Source organism: Drosophila persimilis, unplaced genomic scaffold (genome assembly GCF_003286085.1).
Source record: "Drosophila persimilis strain 14011-0111.01,24,50 unplaced genomic scaffold, DperRS2 tig00000663-arrow-arrow-pilon, whole genome shotgun sequence".
Taxonomy (NCBI): Eukaryota; Metazoa; Arthropoda; class Insecta; order Diptera; family Drosophilidae; genus Drosophila; species Drosophila persimilis.
In genome coordinates, this window is record NW_020825331.1 from 1,233,743 (window position 1) to 1,261,536 (window position 27,794).

The 27,794-nt window shown below is 43.0% G+C and overlaps 7 protein-coding genes and 1 long non-coding RNA gene across 11 annotated transcripts; 4 read left to right on the top strand and 4 right to left on the bottom strand.

Moving 5' to 3' along the window:
- Positions 1–268: 268 nt before the first annotated feature.
- LOC113566306 lies at positions 269–1,754 on the top strand. Its single transcript, XR_003409053.1, has 4 exons — positions 269–567; positions 623–848; positions 990–1,202; positions 1,275–1,754. It is a non-coding gene; the product is annotated as an uncharacterized LOC113566306 (long non-coding RNA).
- Positions 1,755–2,360: 606 nt separating this feature from the next.
- On the bottom strand, positions 2,361–3,359 carry LOC6599366. The gene is made up of 2 exons (XM_002024453.1): positions 2,893–3,359; positions 2,361–2,832 (listed from the first exon to the last, which is right to left on the bottom strand). Exons 1-2 carry the CDS (start codon positions 3,357–3,359, stop codon positions 2,361–2,363), a joined length of 939 nt encoding a protein of 312 aa, XP_002024489.1.
- A 962-nt stretch (positions 3,360–4,321) lies between these two features.
- LOC6599364 (katanin p80 WD40 repeat-containing subunit B1) lies at positions 4,322–12,028 on the bottom strand. Of its 2 annotated transcripts, none has more exons than XM_026991270.1 (9): positions 11,674–12,028; positions 11,350–11,477; positions 11,069–11,286; positions 6,708–7,185; positions 5,591–6,649; positions 5,397–5,527; positions 5,145–5,234; positions 5,012–5,086; positions 4,322–4,945 (listed from the first exon to the last, which is right to left on the bottom strand). In XM_026991270.1, exons 1-9 carry the CDS (start codon positions 11,705–11,707, stop codon positions 4,711–4,713), a joined length of 2,448 nt encoding a protein of 815 aa, XP_026847071.1. In that variant the 5' UTR covers positions 11,708–12,028; the 3' UTR covers positions 4,322–4,710. The 2 variants fall into 2 exon arrangements, with proteins under 2 accessions (XP_026847071.1, XP_002024487.1); XM_002024451.2 differs by having other exon boundaries at positions 4,323–4,945; positions 5,397–5,530.
- LOC6599365 (peroxisomal multifunctional enzyme type 2) lies at positions 7,722–10,372 on the top strand. The gene is made up of 3 exons (XM_002024452.2): positions 7,722–7,799; positions 8,208–8,971; positions 9,105–10,372. The coding sequence occupies exons 2-3, from the start codon at positions 8,266–8,268 to the stop codon at positions 10,190–10,192; spliced, it is 1,794 nt and encodes a 597-aa protein (XP_002024488.1). The 5' UTR covers positions 7,722–7,799; positions 8,208–8,265; the 3' UTR covers positions 10,193–10,372.
- Positions 12,029–12,699: 671 nt separating the features above from the next.
- LOC6599363 (calpain-C) lies at positions 12,700–15,677 on the top strand. The gene is made up of 2 exons (XM_002024450.2): positions 12,700–13,865; positions 13,940–15,677. The coding sequence occupies exons 1-2, from the start codon at positions 13,165–13,167 to the stop codon at positions 15,237–15,239; spliced, it is 2,001 nt and encodes a 666-aa protein (XP_002024486.1). The 5' UTR covers positions 12,700–13,164; the 3' UTR covers positions 15,240–15,677.
- A 582-nt stretch (positions 15,678–16,259) lies between these two features.
- On the bottom strand, positions 16,260–19,105 carry LOC6599362. The gene is made up of 4 exons (XM_002024449.2): positions 18,275–19,105; positions 17,385–17,750; positions 16,987–17,302; positions 16,260–16,921 (listed from the first exon to the last, which is right to left on the bottom strand). Exons 2-4 carry the CDS (start codon positions 17,738–17,740, stop codon positions 16,664–16,666), a joined length of 930 nt encoding a protein of 309 aa, XP_002024485.1. The 5' UTR covers positions 17,741–17,750; positions 18,275–19,105; the 3' UTR covers positions 16,260–16,663.
- Positions 19,106–19,202: 97 nt separating this feature from the next.
- LOC6599361 (HIG1 domain family member 2A, mitochondrial) lies at positions 19,203–19,770 on the bottom strand. Its single transcript, XM_002024448.2, has 2 exons — positions 19,597–19,770; positions 19,203–19,482 (listed from the first exon to the last, which is right to left on the bottom strand). Exons 1-2 carry the CDS (start codon positions 19,739–19,741, stop codon positions 19,313–19,315), a joined length of 315 nt encoding a protein of 104 aa, XP_002024484.1. The 5' UTR covers positions 19,742–19,770; the 3' UTR covers positions 19,203–19,312.
- Positions 19,771–21,804: 2,034 nt separating this feature from the next.
- Positions 21,805–26,365, top strand: LOC6599360 (high mobility group protein DSP1). Of its 3 annotated transcripts, none has more exons than XM_026991399.1 (6): positions 21,805–22,408; positions 24,367–24,837; positions 24,951–25,112; positions 25,186–25,349; positions 25,458–25,632; positions 25,718–26,365. In XM_026991399.1, exons 1-6 carry the CDS (start codon positions 22,385–22,387, stop codon positions 25,901–25,903), a joined length of 1,182 nt encoding a protein of 393 aa, XP_026847200.1. In that variant the 5' UTR covers positions 21,805–22,384; the 3' UTR covers positions 25,904–26,365. The 3 variants fall into 3 exon arrangements, with proteins under 3 accessions (XP_026847200.1, XP_026847201.1, XP_026847202.1); XM_026991400.1 differs by having other exon boundaries at positions 24,388–24,837; XM_026991401.1 differs by having other exon boundaries at positions 24,391–24,837.
- Positions 26,366–27,794: the final 1,429 nt, after the last annotated feature.

Below are 27,794 nucleotides of genomic sequence, written 5' to 3' on the forward strand. Positions count from 1 at the left end.
CGCTGCCAATTGCCGCAGAGAAGAACTAAATGGCTATATCACACTTATCAGTCAAATATTCCACAAAAATAAAACCTGCTTTTAACCGAAAAGTGCTTTGCTATTATTATAAACATATATTTAAATAAAAAAATGCCAATCGATATTCAGATATTCGCACTTAGAGGTGGGCGACAGTTATCAGTGATCGACCATTCCTAAAAAATGGCTGACTTCGCGATTGCTGTTGATGGCTTTTTCGAAAATGTATTTTTTAACTGTAAAGATATGGCAAAACGGTGGCTAAAGTGTCACATGCTCCTCGGACATTTGGACATTACATCGCTCGCGCGCTGCTCTGACAAATGTAACCCCAAACAAAAGCACATTAATTAGCCGTACGTGTCCATGCATTACTGAAGTATTTGTTGTCGTTGGTGGTGTTGGGGCACCATAATAGCTCTTCTGCTGCTGCTCCTCTTGTGTTGTGTGTCAAAACGAATGAATGCCAGAACAAAACCCAAACATACATAAAGCTTCAGGATGAATGGCCTCTTGGAGCAAACCGGAATATATGTACATACACATGTGAGTATTTGTACGTACGTATAATTACGAATGCTTCTTGTTGTTTCTTGCATAGACCAGCGAGAAAGTTAAATTGCAGAAATCGCAAAACTTTAATATCCCCCAAGTCCAAAGACCAAAGTCGTGGCGAAAGTCAAAGTAATGGAATTGTGTAATTAACGAGACTCTGGGGAGAAAGACCCGATGAAACGTTCCAGCTGCTGCGGACTTTTGCTATAACTTGAAGATGTCTCCACCACATCCACATCCACATCCTTCGGACGCAGGATGGAGTGCAATAGGTGAGTGGCACACAAATTACATTTAAATGTTTACTGCAAATGAATAGCAATTCAAGGCTTGACCCCCTCCTGCAATGCCCTGCCCTTGGGTCATTGATCATTTGTTGTTTGACTCTCTATTAACATTAAACACATTTACAGATGAAGTGCAACGAAGCCCAGCAGAGGACGGATGGGCCTGGGGGCTGGTTCCAACACCGATTCAGGATGTCATAACTTATAGGAGCAGCATCTCCTCCGATATTTATCAGATGAATATTAATTAGAATGATTATGTATTTAAATGTCTGGCAGCTTGAGAATTGCCCATTTCTCAAGCCAATTGTTGCTGCTTGAAATTTTACTGATGTTTAGGTAAATCTTGAAAGTTACCTATTTTTTATATTATATATACCCATCAACAATAAGCTCTTATATGTATTTTAGCTGGGATTGGAACACATTTTTGTAGGACGTTGAGAACCAGCTACCACCGATGCATGATTCAGTTAGATGGTAGTCTGATAGAATAAATCAGTATAATCACAATATAAAGTGAAAGTTATCTTCCAATACAGGCCAAAAGCCTGTAGCTTTAGATTGTAACTTTAAGTTCACAAAACAACAAAAAAATATAAATACATATGCCTCTGCTCTGATGGATAGATACATTTCAATAAGAGTCCTTCCTGAATCTACAGAACAAAATTCAGATATATTTGCAATGCCTTTTACGGGATTGTCTGGTTCTAAAAAATGTATGCCATTTATTTATTGAACATTGCAAGCGCATAAATGATAGATTCATGGTGGGTTCCAAAAAAACATTTATCCTACGGCAAACAAGGAATTGTACATGTGTTCATCACATATTTTTTTAAAGCTTTTAAAGTTATTGCGTAAAAATAGGAAAAAAAAATATGCAAATCCGAGTATAAATATTTAATATGAAGACTACTTTCAAGTCCATTTTATTATACATTTGAATGAATTTTTTACGCGTAACATTGCACAACAAAAAAAAAACTGCGTATGTACTCAACATTTCGATGTCAGTTTTAGTACTTTTCTAGTTTTAATCAAGTATGATGCACATATAATTATTTGTATGACGTGTACATATGGAAAATATACCAGGCTATCCGTACTAATGAAGAACAACTGAATAATTTGTTAAACTTGATAATTATGAGTGCTCTTCAGGTTACCAAATTCCCAAAAAAAAAGATGTTAATGATATTTTTTCTATATGTATATAATATTTTTACTGAATTAAAAAAACGCCATATGCCGTACCAATACAGAAAAAAGAACTTAAGCAAGCTTCATTCATTAATTATATTTTCAAAAAACCAAAAAAAAAAATGTCCTAATGTTAAATAAATGTATGTGGAATGGTCATGCAGGAATAATATGTTTGCAAAGAGATAGCATTAGATGGGGGGAGTATGATGTCTTAGTCTCTATTGCCGCCGATTCAAGTGCTTTTTGAAGTAGACAGAAGAACAAACATTTTAAGTTCGGATTTCGCTTCTATAATGTCATTTTATAGCCGGTAGAATTATTGCCTAGAGGTCGCAGATTGCTTTTGATTTTCTTTTTATTCAGCTTGTACGGTGCGGCAGCCGACATGGTCATGGCCGCCGAGTTGCGCTCTTCCGGTCGCGTACTGTCGTACGGGGTCCGTACGATTTCTGGTAGATGGGCGTAGTACACCACCCGCTGGTTACGCATGGGCAGCGTCAGGTCGGATAGCTTCGGGGAAGGGCCGTACTTTGAATTGTAGGAGTCGGGCAGCGGGACGGGATCATCGATGTAGCCGCGCCGCGACTTGATGTAGTCCCTGGCCCTGGGTGTGTCCAGATAGCGGTCGGGGTACATTACATACGGCTCGGGGTAGTGTGGCACCCGGGGACTGTAGCTGTCGTACGGATCGAAGCGCTGCCGATGCATGTACATGTCCTCGAAGTACTGCGGATAGGCGCGATGGTACTGCTCATCGAACCTGCCGAATATGAGAGCCGTCGTCTCGGGAGTAACTCGAACTCTGCTTTCAGCCACTCACCTGTCGTAGCGCCGAATGTAAGGATCGTAGGATCTGGAGGGGTACATGGGCACGCTGGCGGCGCTGGGCTTACCGGAATACTCGCCGTACCAAGGCAGTGGCTTGTGGGGCACGGCGCCACTGACTGGTCTCCGATTGGTCTCTTCATGCAATCTCTTCATGGCCGAGGATGCGCTGAGATCGTTGTCGTTCCCATTCCCGTTCCCGTTCCCGTACTGATCATTGACGACCCCTGGCCTGGGCCTTTGATAGTATTCATAGTCTGTGTATCCCGCCGAATGCTGCAGTATATTTAGCTGCTTGGGCTGTCCCGGTTCCAAGGATCGCGCGGTGTCCACCATGCTATCCTCGGCCTCCAGGTCGAGGTCCAGATCCAGGTCCGTGTTCCTGTTAGGGATCTCGAAGCTGTCCGTGCACACAGCCAAATGGATGCAGCAGCATAGCAGAATGAACTTATCCAGTGCCATTTTGTGGACGGCGCAAAAACTCAACCGTTGCCGTCGGCTGACCAAGATGAACTACTCCCAACTGTCCGGGGCTTTAATCGCTCCAAAACGCTATCGATAGGTAGGGCATTAGAGCCATACAATGATGCGGCGACATGGTAAACTGAACTTCAAAGCCCGCTTTGTCCGGCCTCTAGCCTCTACCTCTGGCCCGCTCTTTGTTGGCCATTCCATTCGAGTCACTCAACCGCAAGAATGCGAATGCACTCCCTCCGCTTTCAGAGCTCCATGCCGATCGGCAAACTACAACTGAAACTACCGAGTGGTATCTTCTCCATATGGGGTCCATCTGGGCGTGCCCTGCCACCCGTAATCATCTGCATTTGGTTGACATTTTAACGACGCATCTAAATCACCTGCAGCCCCAGCCACGATTTAGCGCGAACTTGTCCACGACACGCTTCGATGATGCTGTCCGTTGTCACCGATTTCCAACCATCCCCACCACCAATGCATTATTCTGCCTTTATTGGGAAAGTTTTCAACAGTGCAAAAGCAGTTCCATGTACCACCGGGGGCTAGCTTTGATTCTGCATAAATTAGTCGAATGCTGGCATTTGCAGCACTCTCTTTTAAAATTGTCTGCTATTGAATGTTTTCATGGTTTTAAATATTATACTATACATCCAACTGAAGACTGTAAAATCTATAAAGTAAAGCATCAAGTTCCTGAGATTTTACTTTCTTGGGACCGACTTTTGCGCTTGTTGTTGTTGGATTCTAGGGACCCACTCAGCTTCCCAAGGCATTGTCGACGAGGCATCACGAAAAACCCCACCATATCTTGGTAATGGCATAGTGCTTGATACAACCTAGCCAATTGTATGGAAAGCCTCCCTTTGAGAGCTCACGATTGAAGAATGTTAGCAAAGGAATCACATTGGAACTTTTCACTATATGCTGTATAGTAGATTTCATTTTAGACAAATAAGTACACAGATTTTCAGACACTTTTGTTGCACACTTTTGAAATTTATAAGGCTTAGGTGGTATGTGTAAATAATAATTATATAAATTAGTTTCAATAACGAATTAATAGTGTAAATCATTTAATGACTAAGGGTTTTTGTTAATGCTGGACAAACAGGGTTCGGAAGCGGCTGCTTCTCCTGAATCGATTGTGTGTTTTAAATGTTTTTTGTTTATAGTTTTTTTTTTTTGGCAGCTTAGAGCGACAAATGAGGCCACTCCCCCGAAAAAAAAATAAAAGGACGCTGTCTGTTCCTGCACAGTGGGTGATAATCGTTCAAGAGTCTGGATCTAATCTGAACCCCGTGGACAATTTACAGTCTACAGATATGCATGCAATGTTTTAAAAAACAATTATATTCTGCAATTGTGACAGCGTGCCCCCAAAGTGAATGCTTTCGGGCAGGTTCTTGATCTGCAACAGCCATCGCTGGCATTCGGCGCACTTCCTCTGGCGATCCTCCCGCGTCACATCCACGCCCAAGCCATTGGCCGCCCACGGGTCGAGGTTCTCCTGTATGGTTGGCAAGAAGTTTGACAAAATGATACGCAATGTATCACAGGCTCTGGTAAAGTGGCTAGTAAAGAACAATTTGCAATTAGTTTCGGTCCCGAAATCGGGTATTCTATGTCGTGGCACTTACAACTTGTGTTGACTTTGCAAAAGTTCAAATATCTCTGGCAAAACGAATATGCAGAAATCCAAGTTCCACGAGGACCTACAACAAATCAAAAGATGTTAAAGAACATTTACACAAATCTCTTATTCAGGCTCACGGTTTCTCTAGGATGGCTCCCAGCAGATCTATAAAGATCGATCTTCCGGTATTCCTAGCTTGCTTCAAGGCGCCCAAAACATCATGCGACCTGAAATCAGAGTTGAAATACTTTGCATTAGAGCCCTGCATGAACAGCTAATCGAATCTGCATATTAGCTTTCTCATGACTTCAAAACGGTCGCCCAATACGGACTGAACCAAGCAGGTATCGTCACACTGTGGGCTCTACTTTGCAGGCCAAAAATCTCACCTTGTGGAGTGTCGTAGCAAATCCAGGCTGGTCTGGCGATTGCTCAATTCCTGTAGCACAGCCTCGTGTGATCTTGAGAGGAAATCAAAATCATTGTGATCATCTGCTATGATGCGATGATTGTTAAGTGGCTGCTGCAAGAGGGAATCAATCAATGTGGCATGCTGAAAACCTTTTTTGGAGAGATCACTCACGTGTGTATGCTTTTCCTGAGTTTTGTTTTGATGCGATATACGCATGTCTAGGGTGGTGCGTGACCTCATTGGCGGCTTTGTGATTATCTCCACATTGATATTCTTCTGCTGGCTATTCTCCTTGTAGAACTGGCTCTGCGTGGTCGCCACCATCGACCGTTTGTTCTTGTTGACCACATTCGAGGAGGACGATTTCTTGAGTATCATATTGTCGTCCAGCTTGTGCAGCTCCATCGAGCTAACCGACGACACTTGGCTCAGCTTATTGCTGCCGAAAATGGCCGTCGATGACTGTTTGGTGTTGCTGATGCCCGTGCTTCGCTTGTGCAGATTGGTTGTCGTTTTCTTGATCGACTTGGACGAGGCATTGATCGTGGAGGAGGCGGGCGGCACTGCCTTATAGCTATTGACCAAATAGTTCAAGTTCTGATTGACTGGAAAGTCCTCGGCCATCTCGTAGTTATCATAATTGGAGAGTATCGGTGCATTGCTCTCGTTCAGATTGTACTCCAAATGCTGCACATCCACCTCGGCCTCGGCCTCAGCCTCGGGCTCCTCCTCCTTGTCCAGCGAATAAATATTGTTATAGTTCTCCGCTGTGTGCAGCGAGCTGTGGCCATTCATCTGCAAGAGGCGGGTGGAACTGGAACCGCCCACATCCATGCCGCTGTAGCTACTATAGCTGTAGAGGCTATACGGATGCACGTGCTCGCCAGGTGCCACTAGACCGGGCTGTGGCAGATGCTGCAGCGACGAAATGGGCGATGTCTCTGTCGATTCCAATACGGCCTCGTTCACAACCTCCAGACTCAGATTTGGCGATGATAGATCATCGAAATTCTGACTTTTATTCTCATGCTCTTGCTCCTCCTTGACCTGGGCGGGCTTGGAACCACCCAAAGACAGACGAAACTTTTGGTTGCCGCGCGTGAAGCTCTTTCGGTTCGTTGAATTGTGCTTGAAGTTGGGCAGGGTATTCGGCGGCTGATAGAACGGTATCACACGGTCCAGACTTATGGTATTAATGGACACAGCATCGATTTCATGACAGCCGCAGATCTGCAACCAAATGAGAGATCAGTGGGATTTTATAGGCTGCAGGGGCACAGCCACTTACCAGCTTATTGTTGACCACTTTCATGTCACCCAGCGAGGACCAGGAGCCCTTTATGTGGTCCAGCTCACGGTCGGGCTCCCAGCCAATGACAGAGATGCCCGAAACACTGCCCACAAAGAGGCATTCACCATTGTCACTGAACGTTATGCATCTGATGGCCTGGCCATAGAAATGTGTGGTCTGCGAGACAAGCTGCTGATGCTCCAGATCATAGATGGACACGGTGCCATCGATGCGTCCAGCGGCTAGCAGGAACTCAAACGGATGGAACTGTATGCATGTGATGGCCGTGACTGGTGGCTCTGCTATAAACTCCATGATCTGTTTGCTCTTCCTTATGTCCCAGATGAGAATGGATCCCTCCAGGCCAGCGGAAGCAATCCATAGTCCGTCCGGGGAGAATTTAACAGAGTTCACATGCGACATATGGCCCCGGCACACTCGAATGCAATTGTTCTCATTCTGCACGTCCCAAAGTCTGAAATGAATGTAGAAAAAAATCATATTATTATTGGAATCTTTTGCGATATTTTCATATTTATTGGCAATTATTTATATAAACATCTCATCATTTTATCATTGCATTAGAACTTGTATCTTTGCTAGTTTTGAATATTTATTTTCGCGGTGTTTCAAAATCGATAGATATATCGATAGAGTTTCTGTTAAGGTGGCGCCAGATATCAATAATCTAGGATGATGCCATTTTCAAAAGATAATACAAAAACAGAAAGAAAATTAACCTACAATCACCAAATATATCAATGTATTATATTTTTATTTATCACAAGTTTATGAATTTTCGCCTTTTTTTAGGTTTTAAAATGTTTTTAACGAACACGAAATGCAATAAGAAACATCGCAGTGCATTTACAGCCATCGATATATGTATTAATCGATATTCCAGATGTCATATGTTTTCTCCATCGATCTGGCAGCACCGAATTCTTTTGCTCCCATTAAACCCATTTTTAAGTTGCTTATCGCTTTGTTGCACTTTGTACCTGCGATATAGAGTTGCTAATCTTTTGTGTTAAGTTAAGGAATCGCATCCGAGCAGCAACGTTAACGTGCGTTTAGTCTACAAAAATTGTAAGTCGTGTGTAAATGGGGAGCGGCGATTGCCCTAATCCCCACATCTATATATGTACATAGCATTTGCATTGCTTGCTTGGCTGTAGTGTGTGCATGTGTGTGTGCTAGAAAAACATTATTAAAACATTTTGTTTGTCAATTTGTTGTGCCTTCTGTGTTCGTTTTATTGAACTCTGAACCGTTGTTGGACTTGGATCAAACCGAATTGTCTTTCGATTCGTTGGTAGGAGTCAATAAAACTTTCACATTTTCATTCTGTATGCACAAACATATATGTATATATATATATATATGTATATACATCTGGAGATATCACTATCAGGACACACTTTGGAACCCACACGACATTCCCCCCACATAACTAATAATTCAACGCGGAATACCTTTCATTTTTTCATTCGACAGTTGATCGTTGGAGCAGGCGTAACCGGATTTCCAAACAGGGAAAAATTAACCAGAAAACATGTCTTCTGCTGGCAAACTGCGTTTCGATGGCCGTGTGGCGGTGGTAACTGGTGCCGGTGCCGGCTTGGGCCGAGAGTATGCTCTCCTGCTGGCCTCCCGTGGCGCCAAGGTGGTGGTCAATGACCTGGGCGGCACTCATTCCGGCGAGGGTGCCTCGCAGCGGGCCGCCGATGTGGTAGTTGAGGAGATTCGCAAGAGTGGCGGCGAGGCGGTGGCCGATTACAATTCTGTCATCGATGGGGCAAAGGTCATTGAGACGGCCATCAAAGCCTATGGCCGTGTGGATATACTCATCAACAATGCCGGCATTCTGCGCGATCGCAGCCTCCTCAAAACAACCGAACAGGACTGGAATCTCGTCAACGATGTCCATCTGAAGGGAAGTTTTAAGTGCACTCAGGCCGCCTTTGGGCACATGAAGAGCCAAAACTTTGGCCGTATCGTCATGACCTCGTCGAATTCGGGCATCTTTGGTAACTTTGGACAGGGCAACTATGCGGCTGCCAAAATGGGACTCGTTGGCCTGGCCAACACCGTTGCCATCGAGGGCGCTCGCAATAATATCTTCTGCAACGTGATTATCCCAACGGCGGCCAGCCGCATGACCGAGGGAATTATTCCCGAAGTTCTTTTTAATGAGCTGAAGCCGCATCTGATTGCACCTGTTGTGGCCTACCTGTGCCACGAATCCTGCGAGGACAATGGTGAGTGTTCGAGGAGGTTCGATTGGGCAATTCAGAGGTTCATTTGGGCAGAACAAAGTTCATTCTTCCGCAAGATAAAGAATAATCTCTGATAAAGGGGGCGCTCTTGCTAATCGAAATCTTTTCCGTTTAGGCAGCTACATCGAAAGTGCCGCTGGATGGGCCGCCAAAGTGCAGACGGTCCGTGGCAAGGGATCTGTGCTGCGACCCTCTCTGGATGATACCGTCACCCTTGAGTATGTGAAGAATGCCTGGTCCAAGGTGACGGACATGTCGCAGGCCAAGCACCTCAATTCGATGGCCGAGGCCACTGGCTATCTGCTGGAGGTGATCGAGAAGCTTAAGGCCGGCGGCGGCGATGCCGTCGAGGACACATTCACATTCGACAACAAGGAGCTCATCACCTACGCCTTGGGCATTGGTGCATCGATCAAGAACAGCCAGGATCTGCGCTTCCTGTACGAGAACGATGCTGATTTCTCGGCCATACCCTCGTTCTTTGTCCTGCCCGGCCTACTGCTGGCCATGTCTACGGACAAGCTGGTCGGCAGTGCCCTGCCCAACAATCAGGCCGACTTCACCAACATTCTGCACGGCGAACAGTATTTGGAGATCGCCGACGATCTTCCCACCGGCGGTACCCTGACAACGACCGGCAAGGTGTTCGATGTGATGGACAAGGGATCCGGCGCCGTTGTTGTGACCAATTGCGATTCGTTCGACGAGAGCGGTCGTTTGGTGGTCAAGAACCAGAGCTGTGTGTTTGTGGTGGGTGCAGGGAAATTCGGTGGCAAAAAGAATCCAATTGCCGGTGTAGTGCCACTGCTGCCGAATCCCAACCGTCAGCCGGACTCCTCCATTCAGTACTCGACCAGCGCGGATCAGGCCGTACTCTACAGACTCTCCGGCGATCGCAATCCCCTGCACATTGATCCACAGATGGCACTCTTGGCCGGCTTCAAGACACCCATTCTGCACGGCCTGTGCACCCTGGGCTACTCGGTCCGGGCCGTTCTCAGCCAGTATGCCGACAACAATCCGACGCTCTTCAAGGCCATCAAAGTGCGCTTCTCAGGCCCCGTTCTGCCCGGCCAGACGCTGAAGGTGGACATGTGGCTGGAGGGCACACGAGTACATTTCCGCACCCTGGTGGTAGAGACCGGCAAGGAGGTTATTTCGGGGGCCTACGTCGATCTGAAGAGCACCAAGGCCAAGTTGTAAGCCGCTGCTGCTTGTCTTTTTGAATGAATTCCCCTCATTCCCTTGTTTGCCTTTTTTTACATATACATATAATCTTTATATATCTGTACATATGCACCAGTATGCAACCCCCTTCCTTCGGTGGTAGAAATAGAAACGAAACCCTTTTACGGACCCAATAAACTAACGACTGTTTTCCAACATGATCTCGTTTTACTTGAAGCTGAGTCCAAATAGGCATCGAGAGATGCTGGAACTAGTTACACCTCAACAGAATAAATCAGGCATTTGATATATTCCTTAATAGGGGGGAAATAGATTTAAGAAAAGGGATCAAGAATGGTGGACGGACCTGTTGTCATCGATAGCGAGGAGGTGTCCCGTCCCCGAAGAAAGAGAGATCAAACCCTGCAAGAACTCAGGCAGGAGCTGCAGCACCAAACTCAGCCCAAGGAGGCTCGTCCAACTGCTGCACAGGATCTGGGCAAGCAGACCAACAGCCTAAGGGGTCAAGGACCTGGCGAAAAACTAATAATCAACGTCTTGGAAAGTATCAGGGCTCGGAGAAAAAGCCAGCAGACAGGGCCTCACAGATTGTAGGGGATATGCCCCCAATCGACTAATTTCATGAATCACATTTGTTTTGGATTCATCCAAGCGTACATAAATAAAAGACAAAGGCAGAGGCTCCAAATTGGAAGATAAATCCACAAAAACTAAATCATTTATCTAGGCATTTATGTGACGCATAGCAGAGGGAGGCGAGACGTGCCGAAACTATACCCCTCTCACTCTAAGTCACGAACAGAGGTGCGAGTATCTTTCAACGAGCAAACAGATTTGTGGGCTCTAAGAGCTGACTAATTTAAAGAGTTTTGGGCATGGCGGATAACTCACCTAACGGTGGTATCATTGCTGCCGGATACCACGTACTCCCCCGAGGGATTAAAGTCCAGGGTGCGCACACTCTTCATATGCCCATTGAGCGTTGAATATATCTTCTGGGCATTGAGATCCCATCTCCGTATGATGCCAATATCATCGGCAGAGTAAACAAAATTGTCTTTGTATGCAAACCGTACGCAATCAATGGAACGATTATGACCAGTTAGGGACTGAAATGGAAAAGAGCAGAGCTTAAGCTATGGCCTGAGTAAATGTCGGGATAATTGTCTCACCATAAAGCACTCGTTCTGGCCAATGGCCCACAGATTGACATTGCGATCCTCGCCACCGGTGACCAGCACACGGCCCGTTTCCCCAAGATCGAGGCTGGTGACTTTACCATCGTGTGCCTTTATGTTATCTGCCAACGAGAAAAGGGATTATTGGATCGGAAATCCATCTTTTTAGAATGCAATTCGATTGTTTGTACAACTGTGTACTCGACATCTGTATTTGTATCGCACCTCTATATACACAGACACAACACACACACACAACATTATACATACATGCATATAGAATTAAAACGGTACTTTCGAATATACGGTTTTACTTACAGATCTTTGATATCAAATTCCTGGACAGGGCCATTATCAATCAAATTGATGTTATTCTAATATCCAGGCAATGTTCAGATCCACCAGAAATGCCAGTTTTGTAAATAAATCCCCTTTATTCGTAGCAGGTGTGATGGTCTGTCTGTCTGCTGCTGTGGTGCCTTTGGATCAGCTGGTGTGTCTGGGTCACTTTTTGCTGACTTGACTCTTGAGTGGTGGTTTATTTGTTGAACAAAAATACAGAACGAACATAAACGTTGTTAACTTTTGGGCTGCATTTTACGTGGCGTTCACCGTGATCGCATTATCAAAATGCGATTAAAGTCTTAACGGTACGAACAGAAGAGACAATTTTTGTGGACAAAAACAAATGCACATTATAGCGACGACGACTAGGGCTGGCAGAAACTATCGATGACAACTGAAACCAGGGCCTTACTCTGCGAGAACTTATTAAGAAACGAAATCGAGACTTAATGCGCTCCAATTGTCATAATTGTCTATATTTTTAAATACTTTTGTATGTATTGCATATTGCACGAAATTGTAGAGTCAGATTTTATGTTTGTCCTCGTTCTTATAATCGAAACGGCTATCGAAACCTTGAAATCATTATGGCTTTTTGGCAGCTTCCTTTTCCATTCCGGATAATAATAGATAATAATAGATGAATAATAATAATAATAAATGGGAAAATTCATACATAAAGTATCGTTCTTCCACGAAAAAGTAATAAATTAGGTGAATCATCAAAACATCGATGACTTGTAGGAAAAAGTATTAGATGAGACATATTCAACTTTTCCATACAGTTAAATAATGAGTAAAGCCGTTTCTACCAAGTTAAATAATGAGTAAAGCCGTTTCTACCAAGTGAAAGTTAAGAAGATTAAAGACAAGCATATAACAGTTTAATTTATTTTCTTTCTAAATATCGTTCGCCCAAAACGTAATGTGTTTTCATATAACATTCTAGAAAGATCTATCTATCCATCTATTTATTGAATAGTCACTTTACGTTGATGATCGTACAGTTTAAAGTGCTTTTACTTAAATTTAAATTTAATTTTAAATTACGATAGTCCGAATTCTGTTGGGAACGCGCTGGTTCCAGTTCAAGTTCCGTTCTCAACCGATCTTGAACCAGTTAAGCCCAGACCGAGATTCAGCCAATGGAATGGTTGTGTTGGTGTGTTGGTGTGTGGGATGCGGAAGGGGGGAGTGGGGTGGCATGCGCCCAATTAAAACGGTTCGCACGAGCGAACCAGATCCGATGCGATACGAAGCTAGGCTTAGGCTAGTTGGCACTGTCTGTGTATAATTTTAATGCAGCTCTTTAACTTTCACTTCGATTACAACAAGTGGCGGAGATTTAGCGAGAGATTTAGCTGCCTTAGGCCTACGGATCGGTGGAATATAATGTGAACAGCAGCAGCCACCCATGGACAAGATATATACAAGATACAAAAGCGCAGACAAGACATATATAAAATGGCATCAAAGTATGAGCGCATTATAAGTGATTGTCGATCGAAGAACGTACTGTGGGAAGACGGCGATTTCCCCGCAGTTCAGTCGTCCGTCTTCTACTATCAAACGCCCCCATTCACGTTCCAGTGGAAGCGTATTGCCGAGCTGAACAATGCCCAGGCCTCGTTTCTCAATGAAAACGCCGAGTTCGATGTGGTGCCTGGCAAGATGGGCGATCGGTGGCTGGTCTCCTGCCTCGGGGTCCTCTACTCGTTGCGGAATCTCTTCTATCGCGTGGTGCCAGCCGATCAGAGCCTCACCAAATCGCAGGGCATCTATCGCTTTCGCCTGTGGTGGTGTGGCGAATGGGTCGAGGTCCTGGTCGACGATCGTCTGCCCACAATCAACGGCCGGCTGGCCTTTATGCAGCCCCAGTCCTCCAACTGCTTCTGGGCCGCACTCCTCGAGAAGGCCATAGCCAAGCTGCATGGCTCGTATGAGGCCCTCAAGTATGGCACCCGTTCGGATGGACTCACGGATCTGCTTGGCGGCGTCGTCAAGTGTATGCCCATTGTGGCCGACACCATTAGGCCGCAAACGCTCAAGGATCAGCTGTCCTCCACATGCATTGTCACCTGCCTGGCGGTCAAAGCCTCCTCGGTGCAGAAGAAAAACATTGCCGAACGTTTGCCAAATGGCATTTTGGTGAATGTGAACTACAGGTAGGCTACGGTCTTATATATCATATCCATCCATGCAGGACTGGACTTACATATCTACGGCTTCTTTTTTGCAGACTTTCCAGCCTGGACAAGGTGGAGACCCTGATGGGGGACTCTGTGCAGCTGATTTGCGTAAAGGATACGTTTTCGTGCAAGCCATTTGGGGATAAGACCAATTTTCTGGGCGACTGGTCGCCGCTGTCAAAGACCTGGGAGCGCGTCTCATCGGGGGAACGGGCACGGCTGCTCAATCAATTGAATTTGGGCGAGTTCTGGATGTCGTTCTATGATTTTGTACAAATTTTCACCGCCCTAGAGATAGTCTATCTGGACAGTGAGACGGCCAACGATGAGGAGATGCTCAAGAATCGACCGCTGCATTGGAAAATGAAGATGTACCAGGGCCAGTGGAAGCGTGGCGTAACAGCCGGCGGTTGTCGCAATCATGAGTCCTTTCACATCAATCCGCAGCTACTTGTTTCCGTGCAGGAGAAACAGGACGTTGTCATAGCCCTCAATCAGCACACGGCCGTTGAGCCAAAGGTCATTGGCTTCACAATGTACACATGGAATCGCGAGTACAACCTGAACGAGTGCCTGCAAAAAGACTTCTTCAAGAATCACGTGAGCTTCCTCAATTCGGACTATGGCAACACGCGGCATGTCAGCTATCACACACAGCTCGAGGCGGGCCACTATGTGCTCATACCAACCACATACGAGCCGGCGGAGGAGGCCCACTTCACCATCCGCATATTGGGGACCTCTGCGCTGCGACTGTCCTGCTTGGAGACCCAGACGATGATACTGCTGGACCCGTTTCCGGCCCTCAAGAGCGAGGACAGCATACAGAAGATCAAGAGCGTGTGCCAGTACGAACCGGTGTACATGCAGCTGGCGGATGAGAACAAGACGATCAACTGTTTCGAGCTGCACGAACTGTTGGAGGCCTGCCTTCCCAATGACTACATCAAGGGGTGCGCCAACATAGACATTTGTCGCCAGGTTATTGCCTTGCAGGACAAGAGCGGCAATGGGCGCATCACCTTTCAGCAGTTCAAGACGTTTATGGTGAATCTCAAGTCATGGCAGGGCGTCTTCAAGATGTACACCAAGGAGAAGGCCGGCATTTTGCGGGCGGAACGTTTGCGCGATGCCCTCTGTGACATTGGCTTTCAGCTGAGCACCGACATCATGAACTGCCTCATACAGCGTTATATCCGCAAGGATGGCACCCTACGCCTCAGTGACTTTGTCTCGGCCGTCATTCATCTGACGACGGCATTCAATCAGTTCCATTTAAAGAACTACAGCCAGGTGAATGTTATAGAGGTGCATCTGCATGACTGGATCAAGAGTATATTAAGCTGCTGACTGCACTCTTACAAACTTACAATAAGTTTCATTATTTTGCTGCTAAAAAACATATCTATAGTCGCAGCAGACAGAAACGGAAAAGTGACGCAAGTTTCGGTGTTCTTCTTTGCCTTGTAAATATTCTTTGCGATATTTATATATAATTATTAATTTTGAATTTTTATATCCTCCTGTTTTCTTTTCATATTATTTATCATGAATGTTTGTGACGATTTTAATCCAAATTCTTGACATTTTCGAATTTCGGGCATTGATGTCTCGTAAAAATGGTCTGGAATTTACTCCAAAATGGCTTGTATTTTTTTGTTTTAATTGAATATTTAGTCCAAAAGTCTAAAAGAATATACCGTTAGTTGAAATTGGGTAATTTATCTGGAATTTTTTGTTTGTTTAGATCGTTGAATTTTTAAGAGAGACTTTCTAAAGAACTTTTGTCAAGAATCATCTTTCTTATAAGAGATAAAAATAAAGTAAGAAATGGTATTAAAAATACCCAAAAACTAATTCACATTTGTTGATTTTAATAGGTCAAAGTTAATGAAATTATTATGTCAATTGATTTCTATAAATTTAGAAAATAATATTGACCCAGAAAATTTGTAGAAATTTCGAACTTTTGGCGGAATCGAGCTGAGCACTTTTGGAATTCGGAACTTTTTGCGATTTGCGATAGCGGGACACACACATGATAATCCTTTTGGATTTTTATAACCCAATATATATTATTTCGGAAGCCGGGAAATTCCAAAATGTCACAACTTTTGGCACTTTGAATATTTTGATTAAGTTTTTGAATCACTGAGTAAACCACAAAACCGCTTGCCTTTTTGTTCTTTGTTTGTTGGCCACAAATGAAATGAGCTTTTTGCTGTGTGTATGTTTAAAATTGTATAATTATTCAATCCAGCGTTTGAGAAATCGGTTCAATAGGTATGCATGTAATGAGATACAATAGTTGTTGCCCGAAACTAATTGATTAGTTTTTAGTTTTTAGTATGCTTAGTAGTGGTAGTAGTTTAGTAGTTCTAGTATTTGTAGTATTTAGTTGTATAGTTTGTGTGTGTGTGTGTGGGTTTTTCTGATGCACGTACGAGTTTAAAAAGCAATTGAGAGAGCGATCAATGCGTATATTAGTTTGTTTGTTTTTTGTTTTGTTTTGGTTCGATGCACGATTAGCGCGAATCTATACTTAATCAACATTAGTATTGCTTTCTATTCCTCCGATCTGTTTTCGGTATCTTTTGTGTCTGTATTCCCCCTACTTAAGAGTAGACTAAAATATCATCAGTATCTCTGTGTCTGGAATCTGTATCGAAAATACTGTGACGATCTGTAGTAGTTAGTTGTGGATGGACCTGCACCCTCCTCACTCTTTTTCGGTGTAATTTACATAACGAAACTCGTGCGGCACCCAGCAGACATTACATCGTTGTCCCGTTGTGCGAGGAGGCATCGCTGATGCGACGCGACAGAGTGGTCTTGCGGCTAATCGATAGGGTGTTCACATTTGTCGGTGTGTCATTAGCTGTTGCATGGCCATGCATGGGGGACGACTGATTCAGCGAGCCGGTCACCTCATGGGGCTCCTGATAGCCCGAGTCCATGTCATCGTGATAGGAATCCATCAAAGGTGTGGGATCCTCATAGTCGTAATCAACGAAACCATTATTATCAAACGACTGACAGAGAGAAAGAAAACTCTATGAATGCAGATCTGTGGCCATCAGTTGTGACTGATATTTACCTTGACAAACGATTGCGAATGCTTGGCATAGCCGCGAAACACCTGACTGTGGGCCTTGCCGCGATAATCCACCGACTCGTAGTGCCCCCCATCCTGGGAGTTTTCAATGATAAAGTGCCTAGTGCCGTGCGGTGTTAGAGTGGCCCACAGCAGGCGGCTATCATTCACCAGCTGACTCTGCAGCAGGTCCCTACTGTTGGCCGTCGCACAAGGATACAGTATGCCGCCCGAGGAGAAGGCATTCGATTTGGTTGCCTCGCCCAAGGCATTGATGGCCGTCTGCTTGATGTTTGCGTCGTGGTAGGAGAGGAAGGTCCTGCAAATATGGAACAGATTTGACTCAGATTTAGATACTCCCTTGTAGATGCTCTCGCTCTGCTTGTGAACAGCAAACTTACTCCCTGCATCTGATCACAATGATGGCCAGGAAGCAGCCCAGCACGAATATGCCCACGCAGGAGGAGACAAAGAACCAAACATTCTCCAGACTCCTGGTATCACTGCTACGCACCAGCTCCATCAGAGCATTGCCATTGCTGTCATTGTGCTGGCCCTGGCCCCCCTGGCCGCCGCACATGAATGCGGCAAAGCACGGCTGCGACTCGTTGGACGGCGGCATCAGAGTCTCGATGGTTGTCGGTTTGCTGATGAGGAACGATGGCAATGGCGGCGGCGGCATCGATAGTATAAAGTCAGGTGGTGGTCCGGCCAATTGGTCGCAGCTTCCCACACAATTTCCCAATACTATATTCATTTTGAAGGAGCTGCAAAACACACGCAAAACACCTTATCAATACTGCATATACTCGCTTAAATGTATCCTAACAAGGATAACAGACAGACCCCCACACAGCAGGACATGCTATAAATCAATAGCGAAATACCTACATCCTCTAATAGGTATTAATATATACATATGTGTGTATGCGTCCAAAACATTGCCCTTTTTTGGGGGTAGGTTTTTCTAGCGTCCAATCTCCGTAAATATTTTGACGCACTTGAGACCCGACCCCCCATTTGGGCCAGGGATTATAGTAGATCTTCATTGTCTGATAAGCGTGCATCCAACACACAATCTTGAATCTTAAATATATAATAATTTTCACAACGAAATTCCGCTGTCTACAGGAGCTGCTACAACCAAAATTATTCCGAGAGAAATATATGTATGTGCTTTAAATAATGTACAATATCAGATAGATTAATAGATCACATGGGTAGGGGCGCACTTGGACAGAAAAGACAAACAAACAAACAAAACAAGAAATATTCAAACTGTTTTCCACACCTTTTGTGTCCTGTGTCAATGAAATCCTACTCTGTACTGAATGCCCAGACACTATCCTATCCTGAAATGCGTGTCCTCCTCCCCAGCACAGAACGGACCAGACCGTAAGTGCGCGCGCACATCTCCCGTTCAGCGTCTGGGCTCTAACCCTTGGCCACCCACTCTTTAGGCCACACCCCAGCTGGAGGAGGCATACACAATTGTAAACATCTCTTTTATACCGTATAGGAATTACGCTTCGAATGTTTGTTATTTGACAGAAACGCAACAGAGGGAAGGGGTATAAAGAAAGGTATATATGTATGTGTCTCCCCCTTCCGCAAAAGGAATTAAGCCTTAAGTTTCGACATTTGCAAATAAAAATTATAAAAAGTTATTATTTATATAGAGTTTGATGCCTTTAAATTATGTCAAAGCCAGAGGTGCCCCCATCGCTCCCACGCGATGCTCGACTCGAAATACCCGACAATAGTACATACACATATAGACGACTACATAAATTCTTTGATATTTGTACAACTCCTATACATCACAAATATTCTTTAGGCAGTCAGTTCTTCTACTCTAAGTTCTCATACATATATACTTGAAAATAAATCAAACCAAAGTTGATGTTTTTGCCAATTGGCATTTTAGAGTCTTTAATTCCCAATAAAAGAAGCTAATAAAGGTACGAGTGTTATTGCAAGCAGCCTGCAAGCGGTGCAAGTTATTGGGGTGTGACGAGAATTTTAGACAAGACATTTTTGTGCATTCGAAAGGAAAAATGTATGTGCTGCGGTCAGAATAAACCATTCCGAAGATTTCATAAAACTGCATTCATTGTCAATTCAGCCAAGGAACCGCGATATAAATATACTTTACAAAAAGATATTACAACTAGCTCTTGGCCATAATTTACCCACACATCTTTACAATTATATTATGATCAATTTTATACATTATATATCTATTTATATATATATATCTGCCATTTTAAGTTTAAATTTCAGGTTTTAGTTTAAAGCTACATGGTATTAATGGTATCTTTTGTAGCAATTAGGGGGTTTTCTTTTCGCCATAAGTCATCACAACGCCGATAATCAAGGCGGCAACTGTGAATCCCTGGGCAGCGATACGGGTGCGCATCATCAATTGGGACATCTTTCGATTGCCAGTACGGAAGTTGTACAAGCCCATTGTCAGGGCCGCGGTAGTGGCCAGGCATCCTATGTGGCGGGAAGTGACGGGAAGTGGCAGGGAGGGGAGATGAAAACACATTAGTTAATATATTGTTGTGTTTATATAACAGAAATCGCGGCGAAATTACGCCGCCAGCTTACCAATCGGAACCAGCGGGTTCTCCTTAATTTTGCGCTGCAGCTTTTCCTTGGTGGTTTCCACCTCAATCACGGGTCCCAGATCCTGGCGCAGCTGAATCCAATCCAATTCCTCTTCGGGAAGAGTAATTTGTGCCTTGCTCGACATTTTTCAAATTCTTTCTAGAGCAAAAGCGAATGTGTTGTCAAAACAAAAAAACTAAAGTCAATCACAAACTCTACACGGCTACTACACATTTGGTACACATTTGCTACGTAATGGAAGGAAAAAGAAGGTGGTGACAACAGGCAAAATGTCCCAGAAAATGCAAAGCATATACGCTGATATACACCATTTGCAAAATATACCTTGAAAACGAAATCTGTTTTTTTTTCCTCAAGTTATATTTCTGGCTGTTTTTGCCTTACGATTTTTTGTAGCCCATTCAAAATTACGGCTCATTATTTCGCACTTATCGATGAGGTATACCCTCAGAAATATACCGGAAAACGTAAAAAATTGCAAAATATACCATAATAAATATACTGTTCCCACCACTCTTCCCACATACTGTTCCTTTTGTTATTATTTTGTCTTCTTCCTTTTTTTCTTTTCTATGATTTTGGTTGATTCTAAAGTACACCGTAAATTGGTCGACAATGGGTTAATGTACTTTTTCATATTCCTCGATTTTATTATTCAGTTGAATATTATTAGCTAGCTAGAACCCTCAGCGCTGAACAGAACATTTTATACGTTTGATTAATCAGTTTCCTCAAGACTGGCTTAATTTAAGTTGTCATCTTCATGGATTTTGCCTAAAATTAGGTTTAAACAAAAATGGTCAAAGCATATGGAATGTTATGCCATTGTGGCTGGCCAACAGGTATCCGCTTTGAGTATGGACACCTTTATTCCCTATTTAATTTAATTAACGTTAAAATGCTGTTTCCCAAGCCTATTTGAAACATAATGACTTTTTATCAGATTAACATGATTTAGACCTATTTATGAATATGATAAGCTTCCTCGATCCCGATATCTATTCTTGGTCTCTGTAAGAAGACCATAAACTGCAAATAATAAAGAATAATAATATTTGAATTAAATATTTATATAATATTTAGAATAGGGAAATTTTTATATCTGGTCAAAAAGCGTCCACAAAATTTGTCTGCTGGGTATTTGTGACCTCACCAACACGCTTACATACAGCTGCATTATTTTCACATTGTTTCGCTCTTTATAAAATGAGAGAGAGCGAGAGAGAAAACGAGAGAGGCACTTGGGAAGTACAGTCAGACGGGGAACGCAAAATGAAACATGTGTATGTAGGCATGAGTTTGGTTGTGTGCGTATATACGTATACCCCGCGTGCATGTATTTATGTGTTTGTATTGATGCATATGTATGGTATGCCCGCTTGTAGGAATGGGATAGACGTACATACAAATGTACATATGGATGTACCATTTGGGATACACACAAGTAAAAATAAAACATGCTCGAAATTTAAATTGGTTTTATGCTTGTATGGTCTACTGAGTTTGTCCACAGCATAACTAAATTATTTTTACATTGTAGACAAATATTTATGTTAAGAGTCGTAAATTACTGTTTACTATTATACATATGTATATCATACCAGCATACATATCTAGATGCTTTGACAGCATTTCTTTATGTACATATGCATGTACATACAATGATATGCTTTTATAGGGCGGGTATAGAGCGCATATGTACATACACGTATGTACATAAGTTTGTACAGAAGTAACAGCCCAACATTTTTTTATAAGGCCTGCTGCTGCTGCTTCCCTCCACCACGTGTATGTACATACAGACATGTGTACATATACATATGCTCTGACGCGAAAGAGAGAGAGTGAGAGAGAACTGTGCTCAGTAAACTGTACTAAAGGTATATAAAATAGAGGGTAGGGGAAGTACGGTGAGCGACTCTATGCGGCAGTCAAACCAGCTTCAGGAGCATTTCAGACTTTGTTGTACAAATCTAAACAACGCGCGCTAAGAACGATAGAGAGAGAGACGGGGTGGAAAACAAAGTGGGATAGCCGAATAGGCGACTTGCCTCACCCTCTACACCATCTACCTTGTGCTCACAATATACATACACACAAACGTACACAAATATACACACACAGCTGCGCATTCAACGCATACAGAAGTTTTGGCGTAACGTAGACCTGGCAAGACGGCAATTCAATTCAAAGCCTTTGCATTCGCGTTGTTGGTACGGTACTCTCTGTGTGTGTTTTCAATCAGGCGAGCGGAGCGGCGCGCAAACCATCTTTTCCGCATTGATAGCAACAAAAAAAAGAACACAACAAAGTGCTGCATATGTAGCGTCGTTTGTTTATTTTTTAGTAACTAAAAGCAAACAACAAATTCCCCCCAACAACGCGTTACGTACGTTACGTTTCGTTGCGTGCGCTGTCGAATGCCGTAAGAATCGGATTCAATTCCAAAATTACCGTGTGGCGTCTGCCGTGTACATACATATGTACAAAAGTAAATGCGTTGTGTGTGCATACAATAATCAATACAACGTCAAATAAATACGTCTAGAACAGTATTTGAAAGCTGGCCTCAAACCAAAGCTGAAATTGAAACAGAAACTCCATTGCCATTGACACAGTGCTTACGTTACGTTGAGTGTGTATGTGTGTGTAGTGCGAGAAAGAAACGGCAAGAAAAGAAGGAAACTCCTAAAATCCCAGCACTATTCGTAGTGCACCACAAAAAGAACGTTAACTTAAGAAACCATTCGAACCGATCGGCTCCGTTATGGATCACTTTCATCAAATACAGGTAAGCTTGTCTGCAGGTATACGGCATTTATTTAATGTTCGTACATACATACATACAGAGAGACACACATACATATGCAAACAAAAGGCGTGCGGCCTGGCCTGGTAGCTTGCCGCGTTTTCGTTGAAAGTTAATGATTTTCCCGCCAATGCCAATACATATGTGCAAACGCACCATGGCATATGTACAACCTTAAATTGTTACAAGCATTTCTGCACCAAAAAAATAATGAATTAAAGCGTAGCCAGGTCAAAATTTTGTCTGTGATCATCCGTTACATATGTACATACATTAGAGTGGCTGGCTTTGTGTTTCTATGTATGTGTGTACCTGTAAATATGTATGTGAATTTGTTTAAGCGTTTTTTGCACGTAAATTTGTTTTATGTAAAAAGTAACTAATACATTAGCGTGTTTCGTTGACGTATGCGTGCATGCATACAAACAAAAGCGACGCTGTACAAGCGAAATTTTATTTTGCGTGCGCATCTAGGGCCGCCATTTTTTTTATTAGTTTGTACAAATATATTCATATCCAGTATATAATATATAATTATACTTATTTAAATGTATATACGTATATTTATGTATTTACACGGTTGTAAATAAATTTGCATTTGGTTGAGTAGAAAAAAACAAAGAAAAAAAATATGGTAATGCGCATTGATAAATGCTTCACTAACACATCCACATGGCCAGTGTATGGATACGAATGTGTGTGCAAACTAGAATATGCACAAAAAATTCACAGCTTGCGTAATCTTAAATTCGCTGTATTTTTCCCCCCTTGTGTATGTATATAACATCCAAGCATACATACAGTGTACGCAAAATGCTTGGCCAATTCTCATGCTACCAACCATTTTCTCTTCCTTTCTAACATGTGTGTATGTCCACAAGCGTGTACATATGTATGTATGTGCGTATAGTTTTCAAGCAAAGCGTTACCCACGTGTAAAAAGGTCTGGATTAAACCAATCCATTGTCCCCTTTTGCAATTCGCAAAAACAAATTGAATTACTTTTGTTTATGGGGTGAGACGACCTGTCCACCAATATTTTGTGCATATTTAAGCTTTTCTTTTGTTTGCCCCTGGAAAAATTACCTTTTCCATTCATCCCCGTCATTGACTCTGCTGTGTGGCGGAACCCTGGTTCTTTACCGGCCCTGGCACTGGAATCAAAATAAAAGCATTTGGCGAAACTGGTTCACCAATAAAACGGAACCGGTACCACAAAAGACGCCTCTCTCTCCCAAAAAGCATTTTAGGTTTTATCTAGAGGAAAAACAGCTGAGCGAATGTTTTCTTTTTTTTTATGCGTTGTTTAGTCTAGCACACTACACTACAAATACACACTAGCGCACTGTTTGTATGTGCATTTGTACATACATGCATAGGTTGTACGTATACGAATGTGGTGTCATAGAACGCCATAGAAATCGATAACCGAGATTTTTGCCGGCTGTTTGGGAATGAAACAATATTCCGAACAGACCAGCGTGCACACACACACCAAAACACATGCATATGCTTTTATATAGAAATAAAATAATTGTTTGGTTTAAATTGCTTTTCGTAGAATTGGTTTAGTAGACGTTTTGTTTTATGTTTTCTGTTTGCTGTTGGTTTGCATTCGACCGGAGTATCGCTGTCAGTGCAATTGAAACCACTATATATATTTTTATTAATCACTAATCCAAACACCCGCACATTTCCATTAATGTTTATGACTTACTGAGTTAGTGATTAAGTAGTGCGATGCCAGGCGCGAGACGAGTGTCCAGGGGACTATAGCCAAACAAACGTAGTTGTTGCTGTTGCAAATAGTTAGTAGTTCTAGTTTTAGTTGTAGTTACATAGATATAGGCTAGGCTAGGCCATAGCCATTAGACACTCGGCTCCGGCTGGCATCGCACACACCTCTAATCACAAACACAACCAACAAACCTATTGATCAGCAAACCATTCAACACTATCAGCAGCAACTGGCTGCGCAGCAACAACAACAAGTACAACAGCAACAGTTGCAACAACACCAAGTGGTGGTACAGCAGAATCAGCAGCAGGCGCATCAGAATAGCTCCAATACCGCTGCCGGTGTGGGCACCCAACAGCTGTTCACATACAAAATGGCCAGCAGTTTCCCCAATCCAGCCACGACGATGGCCCAGGTTGTGGCCACGTCGAATGCTGCCGGTACCACAGGCTATGACTATCGCCTGAATATGGCCCAGGCTGCAGCGGCTGCAGCAGTGCCCGGCTCCCAGTGGTGGTATTCGGCCGCCAATCAGGGCCAGGTGGATGCCAACACAGCTGCCCAACTGCAGCAGCAGCAGCAGCAACAACAGCAACAGCAGCAGCAACAACAGCACCAGCAGCAACAACAGATGCAACAGCAGCAACAGCAACAGAATGTTATCAATTCGGCGGTAAGTGTTTGTTTTAGCCAAAAAGCTAAATCCCATCAACCTCAACATAAACCAATCAACCAATATATCGCTTATCGCTTATCCTTGATCATTATTGCTTTTGTTTTCAACAGAGTCCAATGGTCAGAGGTGGAAAGGCCGATGCAAAACCCAGGGGCCGTATGACTGCATACGCATATTTTGTACAAACCTGCCGGGAGGAGCACAAAAAGAAGCATCCCGATGAAACCGTGATATTTGCCGAATTCTCGCGCAAGTGTGCCGAACGATGGAAGGTAACAAAACCCTGCTAACGAATGGAAACCCCCATGAACATATATGTTAATCAATTATTAATCCCCTCGCAAGACAATGGTGGATAAGGAGAAGAAGCGTTTCCATGAAATGGCCGAAAAGGACAAGCAGCGGTACGAGGCAGAAATGCAAAACTATGTCCCACCCAAGGGCACTGTTGTCGGACGTGGCAAGAAGAGGAAACAGATCAAGGACCCCAATGCACCGAAACGTTCATTGTGAGTTCGTAGCAAAAAGCAATTTAATATCCTTTATACACATAAAAATCAACTCGAAAAACACCCAAATAGATCATGTATAATAATCAAAATCCATATCTTTCATAGGTCTGCGTTCTTCTGGTTCTGCAATGATGAAAGAAACAAGGTGAAGGCTCTGAATCCTGAATACGGTGTTGGCGACATTGCCAAAGAGCTGGGACGAAAGTGGTCCGATGTTGATCCCGAGGTCAAACAGAAGTACGAGTCGATGGCCGAAAGAGACAAGGCTCGCTACGAACGGGTATGTACCGCAAAACCAACAAAAAAACGAAAAAATTGGCAGCATTTCAGGAGGAACCTTACTCATGCTTGGGTTGTTTTTGCAGGAAATGACCGAATACAAGACAAGCGGGAAGATAGCCATGTCCGCACCATCGATGCAAGCGTCGATGCAGGCGCAGGCACAGAAGGCCGCGTTACTGGCAGCCGCCGTGCAGCAGCAGCAACAGCATCAGCTGGACGAGCAGCATGATGACGATGACGGCGATGGTGATGATGATGAGAACCAATAGGAGGTCTAGCCTAGTAATACTCTTCACTATTTATACACACTACTATCGTTGGGTCTGCGCTGTCTCATCGTGTGAGACGGCCGAGTGGGAGAGAGAGAGAGCGAGAGCAGAGAGCAGAGGATAACGAGAAACATGAACAATATATATCGTCGGGGGGTGAAAAGTTTGATCTATTATCAGGTTAAGCCCCAACCAACCAACCGATCGATCGATGAATGTGTGTTGAACATAAATATATATATATGCATATATATATATATATATATATATAAATATGAAAGTAATGCATAGTTTTTTTTTTTTTTGTAACACTAAGTAATCAAATTTCCATGAATTAATTGAAGGAGAAACAAAATCACAAAGAAACCTTTTATAAGTTCGTATGTTATAAGATGAATATGATTAAGTAATGGTTAGATTAAAACCCGACATTCAATCTGTGTGTGTCCTGCAAAAAACAAACAACAACCTTATTTGTGCTAAGTTTTCTCCTAAAAACAAAAACAAAAACACTCAAGAGAAAAATCAATCAATCAATCAAATCAGCCACAAACAACTCTCGATCATGATTATCATCCATATTGTCATTTCATTATCTCTGTCAGTATGAAGAAGAAGAAAAAGGAGTTATAAATATTGGTAATCCATGCCCCTTCCGCCCCATTTATTAAAGTTAGATTTCATCATAATGGAAGCCCCAACCCAACCCAATGCGTTTACTCACAAGACGTGATAAAAAAAACAAAACATAAAAATACTTAACTCAGTGGCGGGTGATATCTCTTCAAAAAAATATCTGTCTCTCTATATATAAAGTATAGTATGTATCATAATGTGCATCATTTCGTTCGTTTTTTCCATTTCTCAATTGATATTTTTCATATATATATATATATATTTTTTATTTAAAACACACACACATTACATTTCAAAAACACCACGAAACAAATCATCCTAGGGCAGCTTTTTTGGGGGGATGCGCTTTCTTCTATATAAAAAAGGAACAAAACAAATATATATAGTTTTAATTATGATATGTAAATATAAAAGTACATTTCAAGCGCGTTGCTGGGGCATAAATAACACGTATATAAATATATATATATATATATATTAATATACGAGATGCGTCTTAGGTTGTTAAACACGTACATATATTGATGAGATGTGATGGGAGACACGCGGGGGAGACGCAAAAAATGGACATTGTTGACTTCTTGGCCATGTACATACTATTGAAGTATTATTTAGACGAGACTATCTAGCAGTTAACGGAGTTGCAGCAGCAGCAGCGGCGGCAGCAGATCTGACAAGAATCTAAGAGTATACATAATACCATATAAGAAAAAAAAAACAGAGGGTGGCTAAACAAAAAAAGTAAAAGTATTCTCAGAGTGTGTTTTTTGTAGAGTTAAGGCTGTAAGTAAAAGGATATTTTTACACCCAGCCTTAAATACAAAACTCCAGTTCCAGACCAGAAGACAAGAGACGGACAGATATATAGCGAAGGAGGAACGGAGGGGAATATAGATGCCTCTGCCCCCACCCCCATGGAGGAGGAGCTCTGGCAAATGCTTAACAAAAAGTGACTGCTCGACCGTCTCCTCCACGGGCCAGAGGTACAACTGTACTCCGTGCGCACGGATAGTGGATGATAGTGTGTGTATAGGCTAAGAGATACCGAGTAATTAATAGGTTTATAACGTGATTAGAGGTGGATTAGTGTAGGAGTAGCTAATCCCATGTACAGACCAGACACCGAAGACATATTGGTTGGCGCTGCATTGAGACTCGCAGTAACTTTCCCCCTCTCCCCACGTTATATTATTATGAGGCGAGACAATGTATATGTATATCTATGTATATATATTTTAGCATCATTTTTGCTAGA